A 19736-nucleotide genomic window follows, 5' to 3' on the forward strand; every position below is an offset into this window, starting at 1 on the left:
ATGCAAGGTGCTTAAGGAAAAAAAGAAAGATGAATGTGATGGTGACAACCAGCTACAGGAACAATAGCACTCTTCAATAGAAACATTTCTTAATCCTTCAAACCAAGTCCCCTGCAACTTTCCTGCAGTTGTTTTCATATAAATTATATAAATTTTGATATATAAAAGTGATAATAATAGGCAATTGTTACATTATGCCTCACATACCTGAGGGCATCTGAAAGCGCTAGCTATTTTATCTGCAAGATATGCAGAGCCATGTTTAAAATTTAGACCCATTAACATAGCACAATAAAACGGTTCACAAGGTGCTATGGCAAAAACCAAACAAGAATAACTTAAAGGGAGTGGACACTATTGGTAATTGTCAAAGACTAGCCTTCACAGTTGGTGTATCTCAACATATGCATAAAATAACTAACCTGTGAAAATTTGAGCTCAATCGGTCATCGAAGTTGCGAGATAATAATGAAAGAAAAATAACCATTGTCACACGAAGTTGTGTGCGTTTAGATGGTTGATTTAGAGACCTCAAGTTCTAAATCTGAGGTTTTGAAATCAAATTCGTGGAAAATTACTTCTTTCTCGAAAACTATGGCACTTCAGAGGGAGCCGTTTCTCACAATGTTTTATACCATCAACCTCTCCCCATTACTCGTCACCAAGAAAGGTTTTATGCCAATAATTATTTTGAGTAATTACCAATAGTGTCCACTGCCTTAAATTGGTGTCCCAAAAAGTTCTTTGGAGTGTGATTTAATGATTCTAACTACTGACCTCTGACCTCTGACCTCTTGACAGACATTGGAAGGAGTTGATGCAGAAGACAGGCAAGTCATTTGACATGAACCCAGATACCTTTACCTTGGAGAACCTGTTTGCGATGGAGCTGCATAACTACAAAGATGTCATTGGGGATATTGTCACCAGCGCCTCCAAGGAATTGAGTATTGAAAAGGTAAGTAACTACTGCAACAGGCAAAGTATACTTTTGGTTTTGGGAACCCTTCAGTTTCTTTTGATTTAAAACCATTATACACTTTCGGTACAGAAAAAAAATAAAAGTTCACAGATTTACAAATAACTTACAGGGTTTACAGAAGGTAGTGGTGAAAGACTTCTCTTGAAATATTATTCCATGAAATGCTTTACTTTTTGAGAAAACATTAAAACAATATCAATTCTCGATAGCGAGAATTACGAATTTATTTTGAACACATGTCATGACACGAAGAAACGTGCGGAAACAAGGGTGGGTTTTCTCGTTATTTTCTCCCGACTCCGATGACCAATTGAGCCTAAATTTTCACAGGTTTGTTATTTTATATAAAAGTTGTGATACACGAAGTGTGGGCCTTGGACAATACTGTTTACCGAAAGTGTCCAATGGCTTTAAAGATTAAAAATAAAAAATATTTATTGTCATGATAAAAAACATGAAATTCGTGTTCCCTGTGTATAAGGGGAATACATACATGTAATGAGTACAGGCATTATAACAACAATAGACAACAAGAATCATATATAAATACAAGAAAACTAACCTCTGATAATTTCGTTTCGAAAGGAGGCAGTGTTTTTTAGACATTGCCAAAATTCTGGAGTGATTATGTCTGTGCAGGAGGAATTATTGGAATACGCTATCTGAGAAACGCCTCTGACAGTAGCAAATTTTGAAATATAAAAACTTATATCTTTTTTCAAAAGCACATAACTTCAAAACAAATGATTTTTAAAAATGCTTTATACTTTCAAAAGCTGCTGTCATTCTAACCAAAAGTTCCCTTTGCAAAGTGAAAAACAGCTTTGCCCTCTCAAAGTTGAAATTCCAGTCCTGTTAACAACTTAAAAAAATTGTCTCTGCAGGGCATCAAGGAAGTGAGTGACGTCTGGGACAACATGAAGTTCAACGTCAACAAGTACATGAAGGGAACCCAGGAGAGAGGGTACATCCTAGGGGCCGTGGACGAGGTCCTTCAGAACCTGGACGATAACTCCATGAACCTACAGAGCATGTCCGCATCTCGCTTCATCGGTCCCTTCCTGAACACCGTCCAGACCTGGGAGAAGAGTCTGTCACTCATTGGGGAAGTGCTGGAGGTGAGTCTCCAAGAGACTGGTAGCTCTGTTTAATTTTTTTATATATTTTTTTTTATGCAAGTCGCCAGACACACAAGGCCTGAAGGCCACTTCAAGGTGTGGGTTACAATTATTTTTTTCCAGAGGCAGTTGCCACCTACTCCTAGGGCTGAAACAGGGTAACCCCTTTCACAGTCCATACGAATGTAGGCTTGGGTATTATCAATTCGAAGCCTGGCCGGTAGAGCAGAAAGCATTACCTCCCCAATTTTATGTAGCAAGTGTCACGACCGGGATCCGAACCCACACCCTGCTGATCAAACACCAGCGCTTGAATCCGGTGCTCTTAACCGCTCGGCCATGACACTGCCAAATACAGGGATGAGGTTTCTCTGTTTTTAATCGAAAATCGCAGGTCGCAGGTTTGCAAGTCTTGCTCTAGCCAATGTGTCTTTGTTTACCTCAAAATTGATATTTAACCATTTAGAGACCGTAGTGACTGCAAGCGGCTTGTACCAAAATGCCCCGAGCAGCCGCAAACGGCTCCAATATTTTTTGACCAACTTTTGACGCAGTGTAAAAAACTCTACCCTAATTATTTGTGCTAGGTTTGGATGGTTGTTCAGCGTAAATGGATGTACTTGGAGAGTATCTTTATCGGTGGTGACATCAGATCCCAGCTGCCTGAAGAGGCCAAGAAGTTTGACGCCATCGACAAGACATTCAAGAAGGTACATAATTTAGCATTATTATATGAAATATTTGCCTTATTCAAGCCAGAACATTGTGTCAAAATGGCTTTTATAAGCAAAAGCTTTAATAGATGTTTTTTGTTTGTTGGTTTTTGGTTTTTGGTTTTATTAAGCAAAAGCTCTTTAACAATTTTAAGTGGTTTTCCACGACTCGAAGGCCAGTTATATGAGCTTTGGGCCAGTAATTTGTCTGGACAAGTCCGGTGGTCTTGTTTTTGACAATTTCATAATATTTCTTCACTGCATTAAAACTTTGAACGAAATGAAAAGATGTTCTAATATTGACTTGGACTTTGAATCCAATAAATTGCAGTGTGCTTACCATACCCGTCAGACAAATGAGATTAGTTAAAGTCTTTTTGTAAGTGTTGTTAAAAAAAAAAAAAAAGCATTTTAAAACACTCAGTTCTCATTTCAATTTTGGTATTGTAAAAACGATGCTTGTCCAGTATAAATGTTGGTCTTCAAGCCCTGCAGTCTTATGTTTTTTTCTCCCAAACTCAACCCCTATTGAAATTTTTCACTTAATAGTTGCATCCTTTATTGTAATACTTTTTTCGAACATTGTCATGAATTTCTTTTACTCCTTTCCATCATTAATTTTTGTTTCACCTACTCCACCACCCAGATCATGCAAGACACAACAGCCAACCCCCGCATCAAGGACGCCTGCCACGTCCCCAACCGCCTGCAGGATCTAGAGATGATCAGTACGGGTCTGGAGCGATGTCAGAAGAGTCTCAACGACTACCTGGACTCCAAGAGGAATGCCTTCCCAAGGTTCTTCTTCATCTCAGATGACGAGCTGCTCTCCATCTTGGGAAGCAGTGACCCAACCTGTGTTCAGGAGCACATCATTAAGGTTGGTGTTAGATTCAATATTGGCTGCGTAAGATTAGCTTCCCCGGGTAGACCCCAGTGAGCTCATCGGGGGGAGCCCCTGACATGAACTAATCGAACGCAAACTTCCCCCAGCATTCACAGCAAAGCCCCTTGTGTCAGCTGACCATAACTACTTTCACTGTGTGCATTATGTCCGTGGATTCACAAATAGACTGTAAAATAAATATTCTCAAGGTAAAACAGCAACGTTCAATTATTTTACAAGCCCGCGTTGATTAAAAAGTACTTGACTTTGAACTTTAAAAACCTGAATGCTTGTTTTGAAGGGTGAAAATGTGTGTCAAACTTTCTTATAAAAAAATAATAATGAACCAAATGGTGGTCATTGATATACTTTTCATCAAGACGCCATTCACCTCGGGTCAGCCCCATGTGACCTGCTCCTCAACAAGGGTTCTTGGGGGTGAGCAAATCAAACGCAGCCAATGTGCCATGAGTTTATGCTACCAGCGCTCACTTTTTAATTAAGAGCAATATATACTCTCAATTAATCTCAGATGTATGACAACATCGCCTCACTGCGTCTACAAGAAGGCAACAACAAGGAGACTCTGGTGTCGGCCATGGTGTCCGCCGAGGGTGAAGTGATGGAGTTCAGACAGAACATCCCGGCCGAGGGAAGGGTAGAGGACTGGATGACCAACGTCTTGGTAGAGATGAGACGAACCAACAGGCTCATTACTAAGGAGGCCGTCTTTACGTACTGTGCCGATAACATCGACAGGTATGTGAATGAATCACTAAGCAGCTTGCAGCGACCTCCCCCTTTATTATTATTCTAGATATTGGTCTAAACACAGAATTTGTTTGGGCAAGTTCAAGCTACAACATGTCTCTATACTCTCAGCAAAATTACTGCTAACAAGACTTGCCCCCTTTACCGAGTTTTGTGTCTTATCTACATTAATACAAGATGAAACAGTTGAACTATTTTGTATAAAAAAAATCCTATACCTTTAATCAGCCCTATGAAATAAGAGAAACGTTTATTTATTGATGTTTCTTTTTCTCCCTTCTTCAGGGTGCAATGGATGTACAAGTACCAGGGTATGATCGTCCTAGCTACTAACCAGGTCTGGTGGACTTGGGAAGTAGAAGACGTCTTCAATAAGGTGATCAAGCTAGGAGATAAGATGGCGATGAAGAAGTACGCCAAGAAGATGCATCAACAGATCAACGATCTTGTGGTCCAGGTATTGATAGTGTGGTTATTTCATTTTTATCACAGCATGTAAAAGAAAGATCACATTTTCCTTTGTGCCTGTTACTCCTAGATTTTAAGGGTTATTCTCGGGATCCTTGCTGTTCCCAAAAGCACCACATTCTGTTACAGATCTTTCCTCACGTTTATCCCTATTTCGTCCAGATGTTTCCCCAGTGCTTTTCAACAACCACGGGTGCTACTTTCACTTTCACCTGCCAAATCTTACAAAGTTCCCTGGCCAGAAGTTCCCTGGCCAGGTCTTGGTACTTTTGGATCTTTTCCATCTCTTTCGAAGCTACCCTTATATCTCCTGGCACAGCTATGTCAAAGAGATGACACATTTTCTTTTCGTCATTTATTTATCTTCATTTTGTCTTTGTGCCAGGTGCGATCCCCGTTGTCCAATAATGATCGTAAGAAGTACAACAGTGTCCTGATCATTGATGTACACGCTAGAGATATCATCGATGGCTTCGTCAGAGACAGGTAACCACTGATTTCACATTGACTAGAAAAGTATTGCTGGCTACAATCATGGCCAAAATACTTGGGCCACCCATTCGTAATGTGACTATAAACATTCGTCGCCCTGTTTAATGTTGATGGTAGCACATACCGGGCAATGAGAGCCAACATTGAAAGGGGGCATGGGGCCATGGTGCGAGGGCCCAACAAGATATGCCTGGGATTGTAGTTACTCTATCACAACTTCTTGATTTGTGCAATTCATAATCATAGATGTCGTCAATGTTTATAGGAGAGAGATTGACTGTTGCCAGCTTAGTATATTTTGTCTCTTTTGGGGAGTTTGCTGAGTTCTCTTGATGGGAAGATCATCTAACATACAGACAAAAAACAGAAACAAAAACTCAGTCAACAAAAATTTATTTCTAAATTCACATTGTGTGAATCATGCCAGAGACTGAAATGTTGTGCATTTAAGAGAAACCAACCATTTAGGTACCAGTCTACTCTTTCTCATTTCAGTATCTTAGACGCCAGGGAGTTTGAATGGGAGAGCCAGCTGCGATTCTACTGGGACAGGGAACCAGACGAGCTGAATGTCAGACAGTGTACGGGAACCTTCGGCTATGGTTACGAGTACATGGGACTGAACGGTCGGCTGGTCATTACACCGCTGACCGACAGAATCTATCTCACACTCACTCAGGTACTGGAAGCGTGTCTGAAAGTTTTGTTATCTGTCTCCCCATCAATTTGGGAATCAATTCCTTTGTGCACAATTTTGACTCTCAAAATGGCGGACAAGATAGGCATGTGTAAGTGCGCTGCCCATTAAGTGCAAGGGATCTATAGAGGAGAATGTTTATTGTTTATGCAGTCCTCGTTAGGCAAGTCTTGAGGGAAGTTTTGAACAAAGCCAGTGATGGAAACGAGTTTAAAGCCATTATACACTTTCGGTAAACAGTATTGTCCAAGTCCCACACTTCGTGTATCACAACTTATATATAAAATAACAATCCTGTGGAAATTTAGGCTCAATCGGACATCGGAGTCGGGAGAAAATAACGGGAAAACCCACTCCTGTTTTCGCGCGTTTCGCCGTGTCATGACATGTGTTTATAACAAATCTGTAATTCTCGTTAACGAGAATTATATTGTTTTACCGTTTTCTCAAAAAGTAAAGCATTGCATGGACTAATATTTCAAGAGAAGTCTTTCACCATTACCTTCTGTAAACCCTGTAAATTATTTGTAAATCTGTGAACTTTTTTTTTTTTCTGTACCGAAAGGGTCCAATGGCTTTAATACGATCCGGTAAATTGTTCCACAATGAAGGAACGGCTTCGCCATGCAACTACACCTGGACAATTCAAGAAACTATTTAAGACTCATTTATACAGAAATGCTTTGCTGTTTTATTTGACTTTAGAATGGATCATCTTGAGTTTGGACTTTTTTGTTCCATCTTCTGTGGACGCTTTGCACCTTGTAACTGTAGGGAAAAACGCGCCTGTTATAAATGCTGATATATATGTTTGCATGATTCAAAGTAAATGCTCTTTGACCCCATGATGTTGGTATGTAAAACTTACCATGGATTTATTGTGATTTTTGGTTGTAGGCTTTGTCCATGCAGCTTGGTGGAGCTCCTGCAGGCCCAGCTGGTACTGGGAAGACTGAGACCACTAAGGATCTAGCCAAGGCATTGGGTCTTCTCTGTGTTGTCACGAACTGTGGTGAGGGTATGGATTACAAGGTAAGGTTCCTCATATCATTCTCTGTCTCTTTGTAAATTTCAGGCATGATAGTCTTCCTACTTTAGGCTACAGATGTAATTTGATTTTGTTTTGCCCTTGGAAACATCCAAAAAGTTGTGATGAAATAGCCTGAATGATGTTCTAAAGCCTACATTATGGTCAGCCCTTTTACTAAATAAAATGTTCCTACTTTTGTTTTGTTTTTAAGAGAGGTTAAAATATTACATCTTTTCTCAAAACTTTTAAAAGCTCACTTCTTGTTCAATGATTTTGATATTTTTTTCATTCATTCATTCGTTTTGTTTTAGTACTGTTTCATCTTAAATTAAAGCCAAGTTAATGTCGCTCATATCCTTCTCTGTCTGTTTTAGATTTCTTTTCCCTCCTTTTTTTTTAAAGAGAGATTAAAATATTACATCAGTTCAAAAACTTCTATTCAAAAGCTCACTTCTTGTTAAGTTAATCTGTAGGATTTGAAACTTTGTGTTGTCAAAGTATTATTAGATGAGGTTTGTGGAAACATGTGAAAATCTCATTTTGAGTAGTGTTGGTTCTGAAAAGAACTCGTGGTTGATAGCTGAACATTTCCGATCAGGATGCTCTGATCGTCTTCAGTAGAATGCTGCTGGACTCTGAATGCTGCTTAAGTACTGCCTTGTTGCAGATTGGGCTGGCTTGGCTCGGCAGCCAACATCTGAATGTTTTGTTAAATAAGTAAACAAGGCCGAAAAAAACCACAGGCTCCATAGCGTTACTGAAAACTTCTTTAGATTTATTAACTGTTGGTTTTATCCATATACACCGATGTGTGTTAGCACTGTATACTCAGTACTTACTCTGTGAACAAAATCAAAGGCATATTACTTGGGTGGGATTCGAACCCACAACCTTTGCATCTAGAGCAGTGTCTTACCAACACCGAGATTGCCTGATAGCTTAGAGGCAGTTTGAATCCTATACTTTAGCAGTGGGTGCCGGAACAATTTAGATTCTTTTGATTTAATAGTTTATATAATTTTTGTTTTCTCCCTCAGGCGGTCGGTAAGATCTTCTCGGGTCTAGCTCAGTGCGGCGCCTGGGGATGCTTTGATGAGTTCAACCGTATCGACGTCTCTGTCCTGTCCGTCATCTCCTCCCAGATCCAGACCATTAGGAATGCTCTCATCCACAACCTCAAGAAGTTCCAGGTCAGTAACGTCTTTAATGCAGGGATGTGATTTCTCTGTTTTTAAACGGAATTCCTGGGTTTTTTCCTAAAAAGAAGATTTTTTTTTAAAGATCAAATTCATAAAAGAATGAAGATAAACCATATAATAATGCCCCAGTTTGCAGAGTAGGGCTTTTAACACCAAATGTAAATATTAATAGTGTGCTTCATGCGCACAATTTTTCCAGCTCGCATGCTTTCGCGCTTTGAGCTCAAAGTTCAGGTTTTTTTCTCAACAGCATATCACATCCCTGTCATTGTCCACTTGTTTTGAGAAAGTCTTGCAATGTTTCAGGGACAGAAAAGAATTGAAAATTTCATTGACAAATTGATGGCTCCTGTTTTGGACATCTAAACTGGGTTTTTTTCCTTCAAAATATATCAGTAGATGCCCTTTTATATTGATCACTTCAGTGATTAGTGAAGTTCAATTCTTAAGACATTGAATGGTAAGGAATCAGTTTCTGGCAGGTTAACTTTTGTGATTTCTAGTTTTTTTTCTTCAAGTAATTAGCCACATGGGAAACTTACTAGGTACATTTTTTAATTTTGGGGTTAAACAAATTGAATAAAAATTTTTTTGGGGGGGGTTAAACAAATTGAATAAAAAATTTACTTGAGAGTTTAACCTCTAACCTCAGGATTACCTACCTTAAAGGGAGGGTACACGTTGGTAATTGTCAAAGACCAGTCTTCTCACTTGTTGTATTTCATCATAAGCATAAAATAACAAGCCTGTGAAAATTTTGGCTCAATTGGTCATCAAAGTAGCGAGAAAATGATGAAAGAAAAAACACCCTTGTTGGATGAATTTGTGTGCTTTCAAATAAGAATAAAAGACTTCTAGCTAGAAGTCTTTTATTATTTATTATTTAATAGTGAGAAATTACCTCTTTCTCAAAAACTACGTTACTTCAGAGGGAGTCGTTTCCCACAACGTTTTATATTATCAACAGCTCTCCAATGGTCATTACCAAGTCAGTTTTTAAGTTAATATTTGTTTCGAGAAATTACCAAACGTGTACCTTCCCTTTAAAGTTTGTATTAATTTATTTTTTTCTGGTGCATATTTGTTGACAGTTTGAAGGCAATGAGATCACCATGGACAATCGTATGGGTATCTTCATCACCATGAACCCTGGCTACGCTGGACGTACCGAGCTACCAGAGAGTGTCAAGGCGTTGTTCAGACCCGTCGTCGTCATCGTACCGGATCTCGGTCAGATCTGTGAGATCATGTTGTTCTCAGAGGGATTCATTCTCGCCAAGGTATGACTGTCGATTAATTTGTTTTTCAGGAGACTTATTGGTTTATTTTTAATACAAAACACCATCCATAAATATAATAATCTGTCTGTCCAATTTACAAGAAACCAGTGTGAAGCAGTTCAAGTTTTGTTAGGGACTTCGTTCATGTTTGTTTTTCTTCTTCTAATTTCGAATAGAAGAAGAAAAAACAATTTTGGGGAACTGTTTTCTCTGAATATTGTACACAACATCATTTGATTTATTGTTCAAATTTCACACCAAAAGGGCTTAGAAAATAGAATTTGCTGTTGCAAACTGCTTTCCAGCCTAAAGGACCTATGGTATAATTGACAAACAAATATTTATTGGCCTGATGTTTGGACCCTAGCAAAGTCTTTTTTTTTCAAAGGCTATAAAGGGATGTCTTCTTTTTCCAGAAAACATATATTTTTTTAATGTTGCTGTTAAATAATCCCCATTTTTTTCTTCAAAGGTGATATTTACAGCATTTTAATAATATTTTGTTCACATTGTCTCGTGATAGGTCCTAGCTAAGAAGATGACAGTTCTGTACAAGCTGGCCAAGGAACAGCTCTCCAAACAGTACCATTATGACTTTGGACTGCGTGCCCTCAAGTCTGTACTGGTCATGGCCGGTGAGCTCAAGAGAGGATCCCCAGATCTGTCTGAGGTAAGAAAACAAGTTTCAGACCCCTGACGTATGATGTCACAAGCTCAAACAGCGCCCTTGCTTTGGTCAAAGGAAGAACTATCAGTGGCTGGGAGTTGTGTGCGGCCAGGAAATGCACGCATGTTTTCATTGTTTGATAGGTCTTTTTTTTTCTTTCTTTTTTCAATATGCAAGTCGCCAGATACACGAGGCCGAAAGGCCACTTCAAGGTGTGGGCTAAAATCTACTATTTTTCCAGGGGCCATTGCCACCTACTCCTGGAGCTGAAACAGGGTTACCCCTTTACAGTCCATACGGATGTAGGCTTAGGTATCATCCATCAGAAGCCCGGCGGGTAGAGCAGAAAGCACTACCTCCCTAACTTTATGTGTTATCCACCTAGGGTTGAAAATAGTCTCAAAGCTGATCTGGCTTAAATTTTTACTTTCATTGCGTATTTTGACTTTATTGCTTTTCAAGTTTATCTTGAAATGCTGTGATTTATACTATATGAATATGAATGTAACATCTGGTGTTCCTTCCGCCTCCCCCTTCCCCCAGGATGTAGTGTTAATGAGAGCACTACGTGACATGAACCTCCCCAAGTTTGTCTTTGAAGATGTGCCCCTCTTCCTGGGTCTCATCTCGGATCTCTTCCCTGGGTTAGACTGCCCTCGTGTGAGATATCCTAACTTCAACGACGCCGTGGAGGCAGCGCTGACTGAACAGAATTACATTATGCTGGACCACCAGGTAAGAGGTTTTCCTCGGCTTTGCTTCAAAGGAATACTAAACCAGGAATGAGATTTCTCTATTTTTACTGGAAATAATTTATTTTTTTTACAAACAAAAACAATTGATTTGTTTTTTTAATAATGAAGATCAAATTCATAAAAACATGAAGATAAAATTGTGTAGAACCATCTAGATTGCCCCAGATTGCAGGGTCAGGCTTTTAAAACCAAAGATAAATGTTTGTAAGCAGGCTTCGTACTAGCAAGCTTTCACGCTCACAAGCTTTTGCGCTTGCAAGCTTCTTTTTTTTCAACAGCAGCAGCCTATCACTCTGGGGATCCCCTTTGGGGAGTTACAGTTTTTACCATAGCCCCTGAAGCAGTCAATGGTTGTATACAAGCAATGACCTGATGTTCTGATTGAAATTGTAATTTTCATTACGTGCAGGTTGACAAAGTAGTACAGATGTATGAGACGATGTTGACTAGACACACAACGATGGTGGTTGGACCAACTGGTGGTGGCAAGACTGTGGTTATCAATGCACTCGCACAGGCACAGACAAAGTAAGTAGCTGTGGTCATCCTTGCTGATAGTTTCAATGTTCCCAGTTTCTCTGTTTGTGTCTTAAGTTTTCATCGTTTATTTTTTTACTTCTTACTTTAGTTGTAGCCTTGGATTTTGCACTGGGCTTTTGTACCTTAAAGGGACCCATTGCCTAAGGATCAAGAGCTTTGACTATGAAAAATGAATGTAGTAGAAGGATTTTTTAAAGTAGAAAATAATGATGCACTTGAATATCCCTTGAAGTTGAGTGGTTTTCTGTTTACTTTTTGAACTATTAAACACGCCCCATAATTTTTGTGGAGTCCAAAATATTGTTCTACAAAATACCTGACCGTAGTAAAATGTGGATCGCAGTAAAATGTTTCCAAAAGGTGGACACGCCCATCATTTTAACTACCTTCCTCAAATTTGCATCCCAGAGTCTAAAGCCCGGTTCGTACTTCCTGCAAATGTGAACGCGAAGCGAATTTGACGTAAATATGACATCACAACCCTCCTGTCGCAGCGATGTTCGCAAGTGAGTTGAGCAAAGTTGTTTGTTGCAACTTTGTGACGTCAACATTCGTATCGCATTCGCTTTCGCAGGAAGTATGAACCGGGCTTAACCCCTGTTTTGATGATGGCTTTCAATCACATTCTTGTGGTCCTCCCTCTCCTCCTTCCATCCCAGGCTAGGCATCCAAACCAAACTATACATCATGAACGCCAAGGCCATGAGCGTGATTGAGCTCTACGGTATCCTAGATCCGGCCACCCGCGACTGGACGGACGGTCTCCTCTCCAACATCTTCCGTGAGATCAACCGACCGACGGACAAGAACGAGCGCAAGTACATCGTGTTCGACGGGGACGTCGACGCCCTGTGGGTGGAGAACATGAACTCTGTGATGGACGACAATAGACTGTTGACTCTGGCTAATGGAGAGAGGATCAGGCTGCAGAAACACTGCGCTCTGCTCTTTGAGGTGGGAAATGAGTTTTTAAAACTTGTTATTTATTATATTATACTGCTGGTGCTTTCCAGATTGTATGGTAAACTTGTTAGTGATGCCTGGTTATACAGAAGTTAACGGTGGTATGGCTTCTGACAGGCACCCCAGAACAAGGATATTGACAAAAAGGTTAACCGCCGTGCTTAGAGTTATAGATAGCCCAGTTAGTAGAGTGCTGGCACGAGGTCGCAGGTTCAAATCCCTTTTTAACTAAACCAACATTATTATGGCTGTGCGGCTTGGGGCATCCAAGTCATCAGAGTTTAGGTTCGAATTCTAGTCATGACACTTGTGTCTTTGACCAAGGCAGTTGGCTGTAAGTGCTTCTCTTTCCCCAGGAGTAAATGGGACTCTGTGTTGATAACGGTGTTGTTGACTCTGTAAAAAAATGGTTTAACTGTCTTAAAAAACGTATGATAAGCGCTTTGAGACAACCATAGATAAAGTGTTTAAAGATTAGCTTTGATTATAAGTGCTGTTAATATTATTGTTACTACCAATTTGTTTCAATTTGATTTTTATCCTCAAACTTTGACATTGTAACCACAAGGTGTCTGATCTTCAGTACGCCTCCCCCGCCACCGTCTCCCGTTGCGGTATGGTCTTCGTCGACCCCAAGAACCTCGGCTACATGCCGTTCTGGCAGAAGTGGATCAACAGCCGCGCCAGCAAGACGGAGCAAGAAGACCTGATGAGGATGTTCCAGAAGTACGTCCCCGGGGGCATCGAGCTGATCCTAGAGGGCATGTTGGATGGAAAGCCGGGGGATAAATTGAAGATGATTGTCCCACTGACTAATCTCAACATGGTATGTATCTGAAATGAGGGCTTGAATTTGGGGTGTAAAATTTCACAAGACTGCAGGGCGTTTTACCCAAAATCTATACTGGACCAGAATTGACTTTTTACAGAGTCTAAATTAGTAAGAATTGTGTACAAAAAGTTCAACATGTAACTTATTGTATGTGGACCAAATGCAGTTAGGGGAAGTATTCTACATAAGTGCTTGACACAATAGTATTTTCAACATTCCTATGGAATATTTTACCAGTCCAAAGGAATGGCTCATGAGCATGTGCTGGAATAATCCAATACAATTAGAATGTACATACCACTTCAACTTTCAAGATGCTCTCAACAACTTAAGACTTCAAAAAGAAGTTTTTTAACTCTAAAAAGCAATTTTTGTATTGTTTCATTGTGATCTAATTCCTTCATTTTTATAGAAACAAACATTGTGAGTTTAAATTTGAATTTTTGAAATATGAACCAGGTAACCCAACTAAGCAAGATGCTGGATGCGTTGATCACCAAGGAGCAAGAATCGGACGTCTTGGAGGCCATCTTCATCCAGGCCCTCTACTGGTCACTAGGAGGTTCCCTCATTGAAGAGAGCCAGGTCAAGTTCGACGGCTACGTCAAATACATCGCCTCAATGCCGACCATCACGGATGAAGCGGCAGATGCTGGGCCTGGGGAGCTACCTGGTCAGCTGGACTCTATTTATGAGTATTTCTTCGACCAGGAAAAGAAGAAGGTACTATTAATATTTTTTAGTTACTATTATTATTAATGTTTTTTGTTATTAGAAACCGATTTAAACTAATGGTTTGATAAAAAGACAGTAGTTTGATTTTTCTGGATTTTTTACTTACTTTCTGGATTTTCTCAAAATCTGCTAGAGCTGTGTTGCAACGATTTTATTGTTTAGGGGAAAAAAATTATTATTTGAAAAAGAAAATCCCTTCAGGATTAGAAACCCAGGGTTAAAGGGAACGTTATCGGTCTTAAGATTAATGGCAATAAATACTCTTGGTTAGACACCTACAGCAGCTTTCGATAAAGCATTTTGAGAAACATTTCACTTCGAAGTAATGTGGTTGTGTCACAAGATATCAGTTTTTATCACCCAAAATTTTAATCTGTATAGTGTTACTGTTAGATTTGCGGTGATATCTCAAAAAACGCAACCACCTTTTGTTATGAAATAATACCTGGTTATTTTTGTTGTATATATCTAAATTTGTATTCAAACATTTGAACGGCCCCATAAACCACCAATGGTAAACTTTGCCTTTAGATATGTACCTTGAAATAAAATTGTTTTCCAAAGAATTGTTTTACTTTAAAGTAATATATTTAATTTAATATTTCATTTGTCCTACTTCTCAGTGGATCCCCTGGTCCAGACTGGTCCCCAAGTACATCCACGATCCGGAGAGGAAGTTCTACGAGATCCTGGTCCCTACCCTGGACACGGTGCGCAACACCTGGCTACTGGAGCTCATGGTTCACACTAAGCAGCCGGTCCTCTTCGTCGGTGATACCGGTACCTCAAAGACGGCCACCATTCAGGACTTCCTGAGAAACATCGATCAGGAGACAAATGTAAGGAGGTTTTGTCTTCATTTCATTTTTTCATTTCATTTCAAGACATTTATTTCCAGAACAGTATCAAGGAGAATTGGAAATGGGGGGGGGGGGGGGAGGGCATAACCAGAAAAGCCAGAGCTTGTGGTAGGTATGCCCAGACAAACAAAACAAAAACACAAATGGACTAACATGAACATTAACAAGTATAGTCAGAGTGAATCAGAATAATTCACAGCATTTTGATATTTGTTTTTAACGTTACACTGATGTGTTTAAAAGATGCTATGTCAGATTTTTGGCCCCAAACATTAAAACATTTTTTTGGAGTGAATTGTATTTCAAAGAGTATCACCCACTCTAACGAAAAAAGGTTTAACTTTTACTTTTAATGGTCAGGAACCATGACAAAAATTTAAAACGTTTCTTATAAAACACATAAGAATTGGTCACGTGATTGTCGGGATCCCGACAAAAACTAATTTTGAGCACTTTATTTCACTGCTACTAATAATTGGTGGACTTTTTCGAGCAATGGCTCAAATGAAAGCTTGCCACTCTCTCGCCCCCATCAAAATACCTATTGAATTTTAAATCAAAATTTTGGGGTCAAATCCGCCAAAAATCTGACATAGCGTTTATAAGTACTCAACTGCAAATTACTCGGTAGAGATTCGAACCCACATTTCAGCATCATAACTGCCTGGTGTCTGGTGTACGTTTGTATGTATTTGTTTTGTATTTATTGTAAATCTTTCCTTTATGGTCTTTTCAAAGCACACTACTCCATAAACCAGCTGGTTCAGTGTGTCATTTGACCACACATTAATAAAAACCAAACTGTTCCTTTTTTTTTTAGCTGATCCTAAACATCAACTTCTCGTCAAGAACCACCTCCATGGATGTCCAGCGTAATCTAGAGGCCAATGTTGAGAAGCGTACTAAGGACATGTACGGCCCACCGCCTGGTCGTCGTTTACTGGTCTTCATGGATGACATGAACATGCCTCAGGTAGGTGTACATAGATGGATTAGTATTTTAGATGCAAATGACCTCTTTCAGTGCCATGGTCGTACATGTATGATCTGTTTCATGTATCCACAGAGTGCCAATATTGTACATGTATAATCTAGTTGTTGTATTCCGAAAGTGTCTTTTTAGCCAGTCTTAGAATCTTCTAAAGATATTTTCATGGTAGATAAGTCATTTGTGTTTCCCGCCTAGTTCCTCTAAAAAGGATGTTTGAGCATTAAACCAGGCTTTCTGCTTCTTCTCACCCATACACTCTTGCTTTGGTGAGATGTAGGACAGAGATAAACTTGGACAGCTTTATTCCACGTACTGCATCTCTTTGGAGCCCAATGCAGAGCTATAAGTTCAATAATTGTTTCGAAAACTGACATCAATTTAACCAATGTTCAACATGGTCTGTTCCCATTAGGTTGATGTTTACGGCACCCAGCAGCCCATAGCTTTATTGAAGCTCCTCCTGGAACGAGGCGGGATGTACGACCGTGGCAAAGATCTGATCCTGAAGTACATCAAGGATATAGGATTCATTGCTTCTATGGGAAAGGTAGGCTTTGACTTTTATTGTGTTCATCACTGTGAAAATGATGTTTGTATCTCCTGATAATCTTTCTCATGTTTATTTCTGCTTTTGTTATTGCATTATTTTTGTTGATTAGTATCTCTGTATTTTGCTGCTGTTGCCCTGGTTTTGCTTAAAAGTCTTCAAAGACACCAGCACCACAGTGCTTAAGTGGTTTCAGCCGCCAGTTAGAACTTTATCCATTTTCTATGAATAACAGTCCTATTCATTCCATTTTCCTCTACCCAGGCTGGCGGAGGTCGTAACGAGGTCGACCCCCGCTTCATCTCCCTCTTCTGCACCTTCAACATCACATTCCCGTCGGACGCCTCCCTCAAGCACATCTACTCATCCATCCTGGCCGGCCACGCCCAGCCCTTCGACGAGAACATCCAGAAGATCACCGACAAGATCACCCAGGGGACCCTCGACCTCTACAAGGTCATCGTCAACGACCTCCCGCCGACCCCGTCCAAGTTCCATTACATCTTCAACTTGCGCGACCTGTCCCGGGTTGCGCAGGGTCTGTTGCAGACCACGCCCGATCGCTTCACGACTGTGGGGCCGTTCGTCAGGGTGTGGAGGAATGAATGCTTGAGGGTGTTCTTCGACAGACTGACGAATAAGGAAGACAAGGTCTTGGTTCAGGTGAGTTGTAGTTGAAGTGATTCTTGACAACTTGCAATGATAATAAGAATTATAATAGTAATAATAATTTTCAATAACAAGTACTTTTTATTTTATTGCCCTTTAATATGCGATTGTTTACATTTTTCGTGTGCATAAATTTTTACCATTAAAAGTGACCCTTTCAGCTACTGCTGCTGGTCATTTTGTTTGTATACATAAATTAATATAATAAAATAAATAATCATCAGTCGGCTGCACAGTAGGCAGACACAAGCTTTTCCCGTTCTAGTGGTAAAAAATTGCCGTTCTTATATATGGCTTTATGGAGTGTTCCAAGGTGCACATTTTTCTGTCTGTAGGAATGCAGAGCGATTGTTGGAACTATAAGACCCATTTATTTACAAGTAGCTTCTTGTAAAGGTTTACAACTAATGCTGAAAATATAGCCAACTGTAGAATTGTGTAAAGTTTAGGAGAGCATTAATTTTGTAATTTTGAACCTTTTTTTTATTCTGTGTGAGAGACTCCCCAAAGAATATTTATCTTAAGATGTGTATCAATTTTAATTGGTCACAGGTTCAAATCCCCCACAAAAATACCTAATGATCAATGCTGTAGCTAAACTAATTTTAGTGGTGGGCTCTAAACCCAATTTAGTCCATGGAGGGTGAGCGGTTCAATAAAATTCTTCATGCTTAGAAATGGGGCCATCATTGCTGAAGTGCAATCTGGGGGAAATCTGTGCTGGGCGACACAGTGTATATTGCTGGGCGAAATTTGTTAGTTCTGGGCGAGCCCGACCTGCACCAACCATCGTGGCTACAACACTGATAATGATGATGATAACTTTTCTTGTTTTTCCAGGGTCACATGAAGAATGTGATTGAGGAGCATTTTAAGGAGCATGTAGAGAGCGCTATGCAGGAACCTCTACTCTTTGGTGACTATCGTACTGCACTAGATGAGGGTGAAGCTCGACTCTATGAAGATATACAAGATTATGAGGCAGCAAAGGCTCTCTTCCAAGAGGTAAATCAATATCAAATTCAAATTTAAGTTCAAGTTTTTGATTTTGATCATGGACTTTATTGTGTCAGTGCAAAAACGATGTTTCTCATCAAATAGTGCTTATAGCTGGGTTCACAATGCACAGATTTTAAAGGGAAGGTACACGTTTGGTTATTACTCAAAACAAATATTAACTTGAAAATATACTTGGTAACAAGCATTGGAGAGCTGTTGATAGTCATAGTATAACACATTGTTAGAAACGGCTCCCTCTGAAGTATCATAGATTTTGAGGAAGAGGTAAAGTCTCACTAAAATAATAAAAGACTTTCTAGCCAGTAGTCTTTTATTCCTATCTGAAAGCACACATATTCGTCCAACAAGGTGTTTTTTCGTTCATCATTATCTCGCAACTTTGATGACCGATTGAATTTTCACAGGCTTGTTATTTTATGTTTATCTTGGGATTCACCAAGTGAGAAGACTGGTCTTTGACAATTACCAAACGTGTTCAGTGCCTTTAAATTACGTTACGCGCGAGATTGAAATGGGCAAAACATTGTATTATGCTATTAAAATAGCCCAGGATGTACACACAAAACAAGTACAGATAAATGTGTTTGACTTGAGCAATTTTGTGAAAGATACAACAATTGAGCAAAATCGAGAAACATCAATTTTGCATGGGGGATTTTCTTTTAAGGTATGAGGTTTGTGCGAAACTGATTGTGTTCACAAACATAGATCAATCAATCAATCAATCAATCAACATTTATTTCCATACAAACACAATATACAAATACAAACAATAGGATGTTACAAGACTGAAAACTGTATGGAGGCATGGCCCATTAAAGCAAAGCTTGTAAGCTGGGATGCCTTTTACAAAACAAAGGAAGGTAATAAGATCAATAGACAGCACAAAAAAAAAAAAAAAGTGTGATTGCCCAAAAAAGTGTGATTGTGTAAAAAGCTGGTCATAGATTCTTATACTGCATGGCTGTTCAGCACTTCAAAGTTATGCTAATACCAGAATAAGCTTACCAGCCAAAACACCATGTTACATGTACAATTTGTGACTGGTATCCTGATCATTGTTGGTTATCAGACAAATGTTGGGTTTAAAAATACTCTCTAAACACCACCGTACTCCCAATTTCATAAAAACTTAATCGCTAAATGTTCTCTTTGGTATTTTATCTCTAGATCTTAGAGGAGTACAACGACAACAAGACCCCAATGAATCTGGTGTTGTTTGAAGACGCTCTGGATCACTTGACCCGAGTTCACAGGGTCATCCGCATGGACAGAGGTCATGCCCTCCTGGTTGGTGTCGGTGAGTTTAATCTCGAAATCTCATCTATGATTATCCCAATGAAGTGTGCCTAGTGATAAGAAGCCATTTCAAATCCTGTAGCTAGCGATGGGTACTGCAACACACAATGTAGTTGTGGCTTCAACACAACAGGATTCTATAAGAAGGATATAGCCAACTTAAGAATTGTGTTCATTGTTGACACAATGTCTTCAGTAAATATAATGTGCTGTGTAGGATAA

General features: G+C 39.5%; 1 protein-coding gene across 1 annotated transcript in view; it reads left to right on the top strand.

Moving 5' to 3' along the window:
• Positions 1–19736, top strand: part of LOC139938447 (dynein axonemal heavy chain 10-like) — a 67779-nt gene that overhangs the window by 18532 nt on the left and 29511 nt on the right. The window contains exons 24-46 of the mRNA XM_071933982.1: positions 802–958; positions 1867–2100; positions 2688–2810; positions 3460–3693; positions 4232–4458; positions 4756–4927; positions 5324–5424; positions 5926–6109; positions 7025–7159; positions 8195–8347; positions 9448–9636; positions 10160–10306; positions 10847–11038; positions 11468–11586; positions 12258–12552; positions 13130–13387; positions 13853–14116; positions 14752–14967; positions 15809–15961; positions 16392–16526; positions 16791–17189; positions 18036–18200; positions 19386–19515. Coding sequence (XP_071790083.1) covers positions 802–958; positions 1867–2100; positions 2688–2810; positions 3460–3693; positions 4232–4458; positions 4756–4927; positions 5324–5424; positions 5926–6109; positions 7025–7159; positions 8195–8347; positions 9448–9636; positions 10160–10306; positions 10847–11038; positions 11468–11586; positions 12258–12552; positions 13130–13387; positions 13853–14116; positions 14752–14967; positions 15809–15961; positions 16392–16526; positions 16791–17189; positions 18036–18200; positions 19386–19515 — 4382 coding nt within the window. The remainder of the gene's footprint in view (positions 1–801; positions 959–1866; positions 2101–2687; positions 2811–3459; positions 3694–4231; positions 4459–4755; positions 4928–5323; positions 5425–5925; positions 6110–7024; positions 7160–8194; positions 8348–9447; positions 9637–10159; positions 10307–10846; positions 11039–11467; positions 11587–12257; positions 12553–13129; positions 13388–13852; positions 14117–14751; positions 14968–15808; positions 15962–16391; positions 16527–16790; positions 17190–18035; positions 18201–19385; positions 19516–19736) is intronic.

Source organism: Asterias amurensis, chromosome 6 (assembly GCF_032118995.1).
Source record: "Asterias amurensis chromosome 6, ASM3211899v1".
Classification (NCBI taxonomy): Eukaryota; Metazoa; Echinodermata; class Asteroidea; order Forcipulatida; family Asteriidae; genus Asterias; species Asterias amurensis.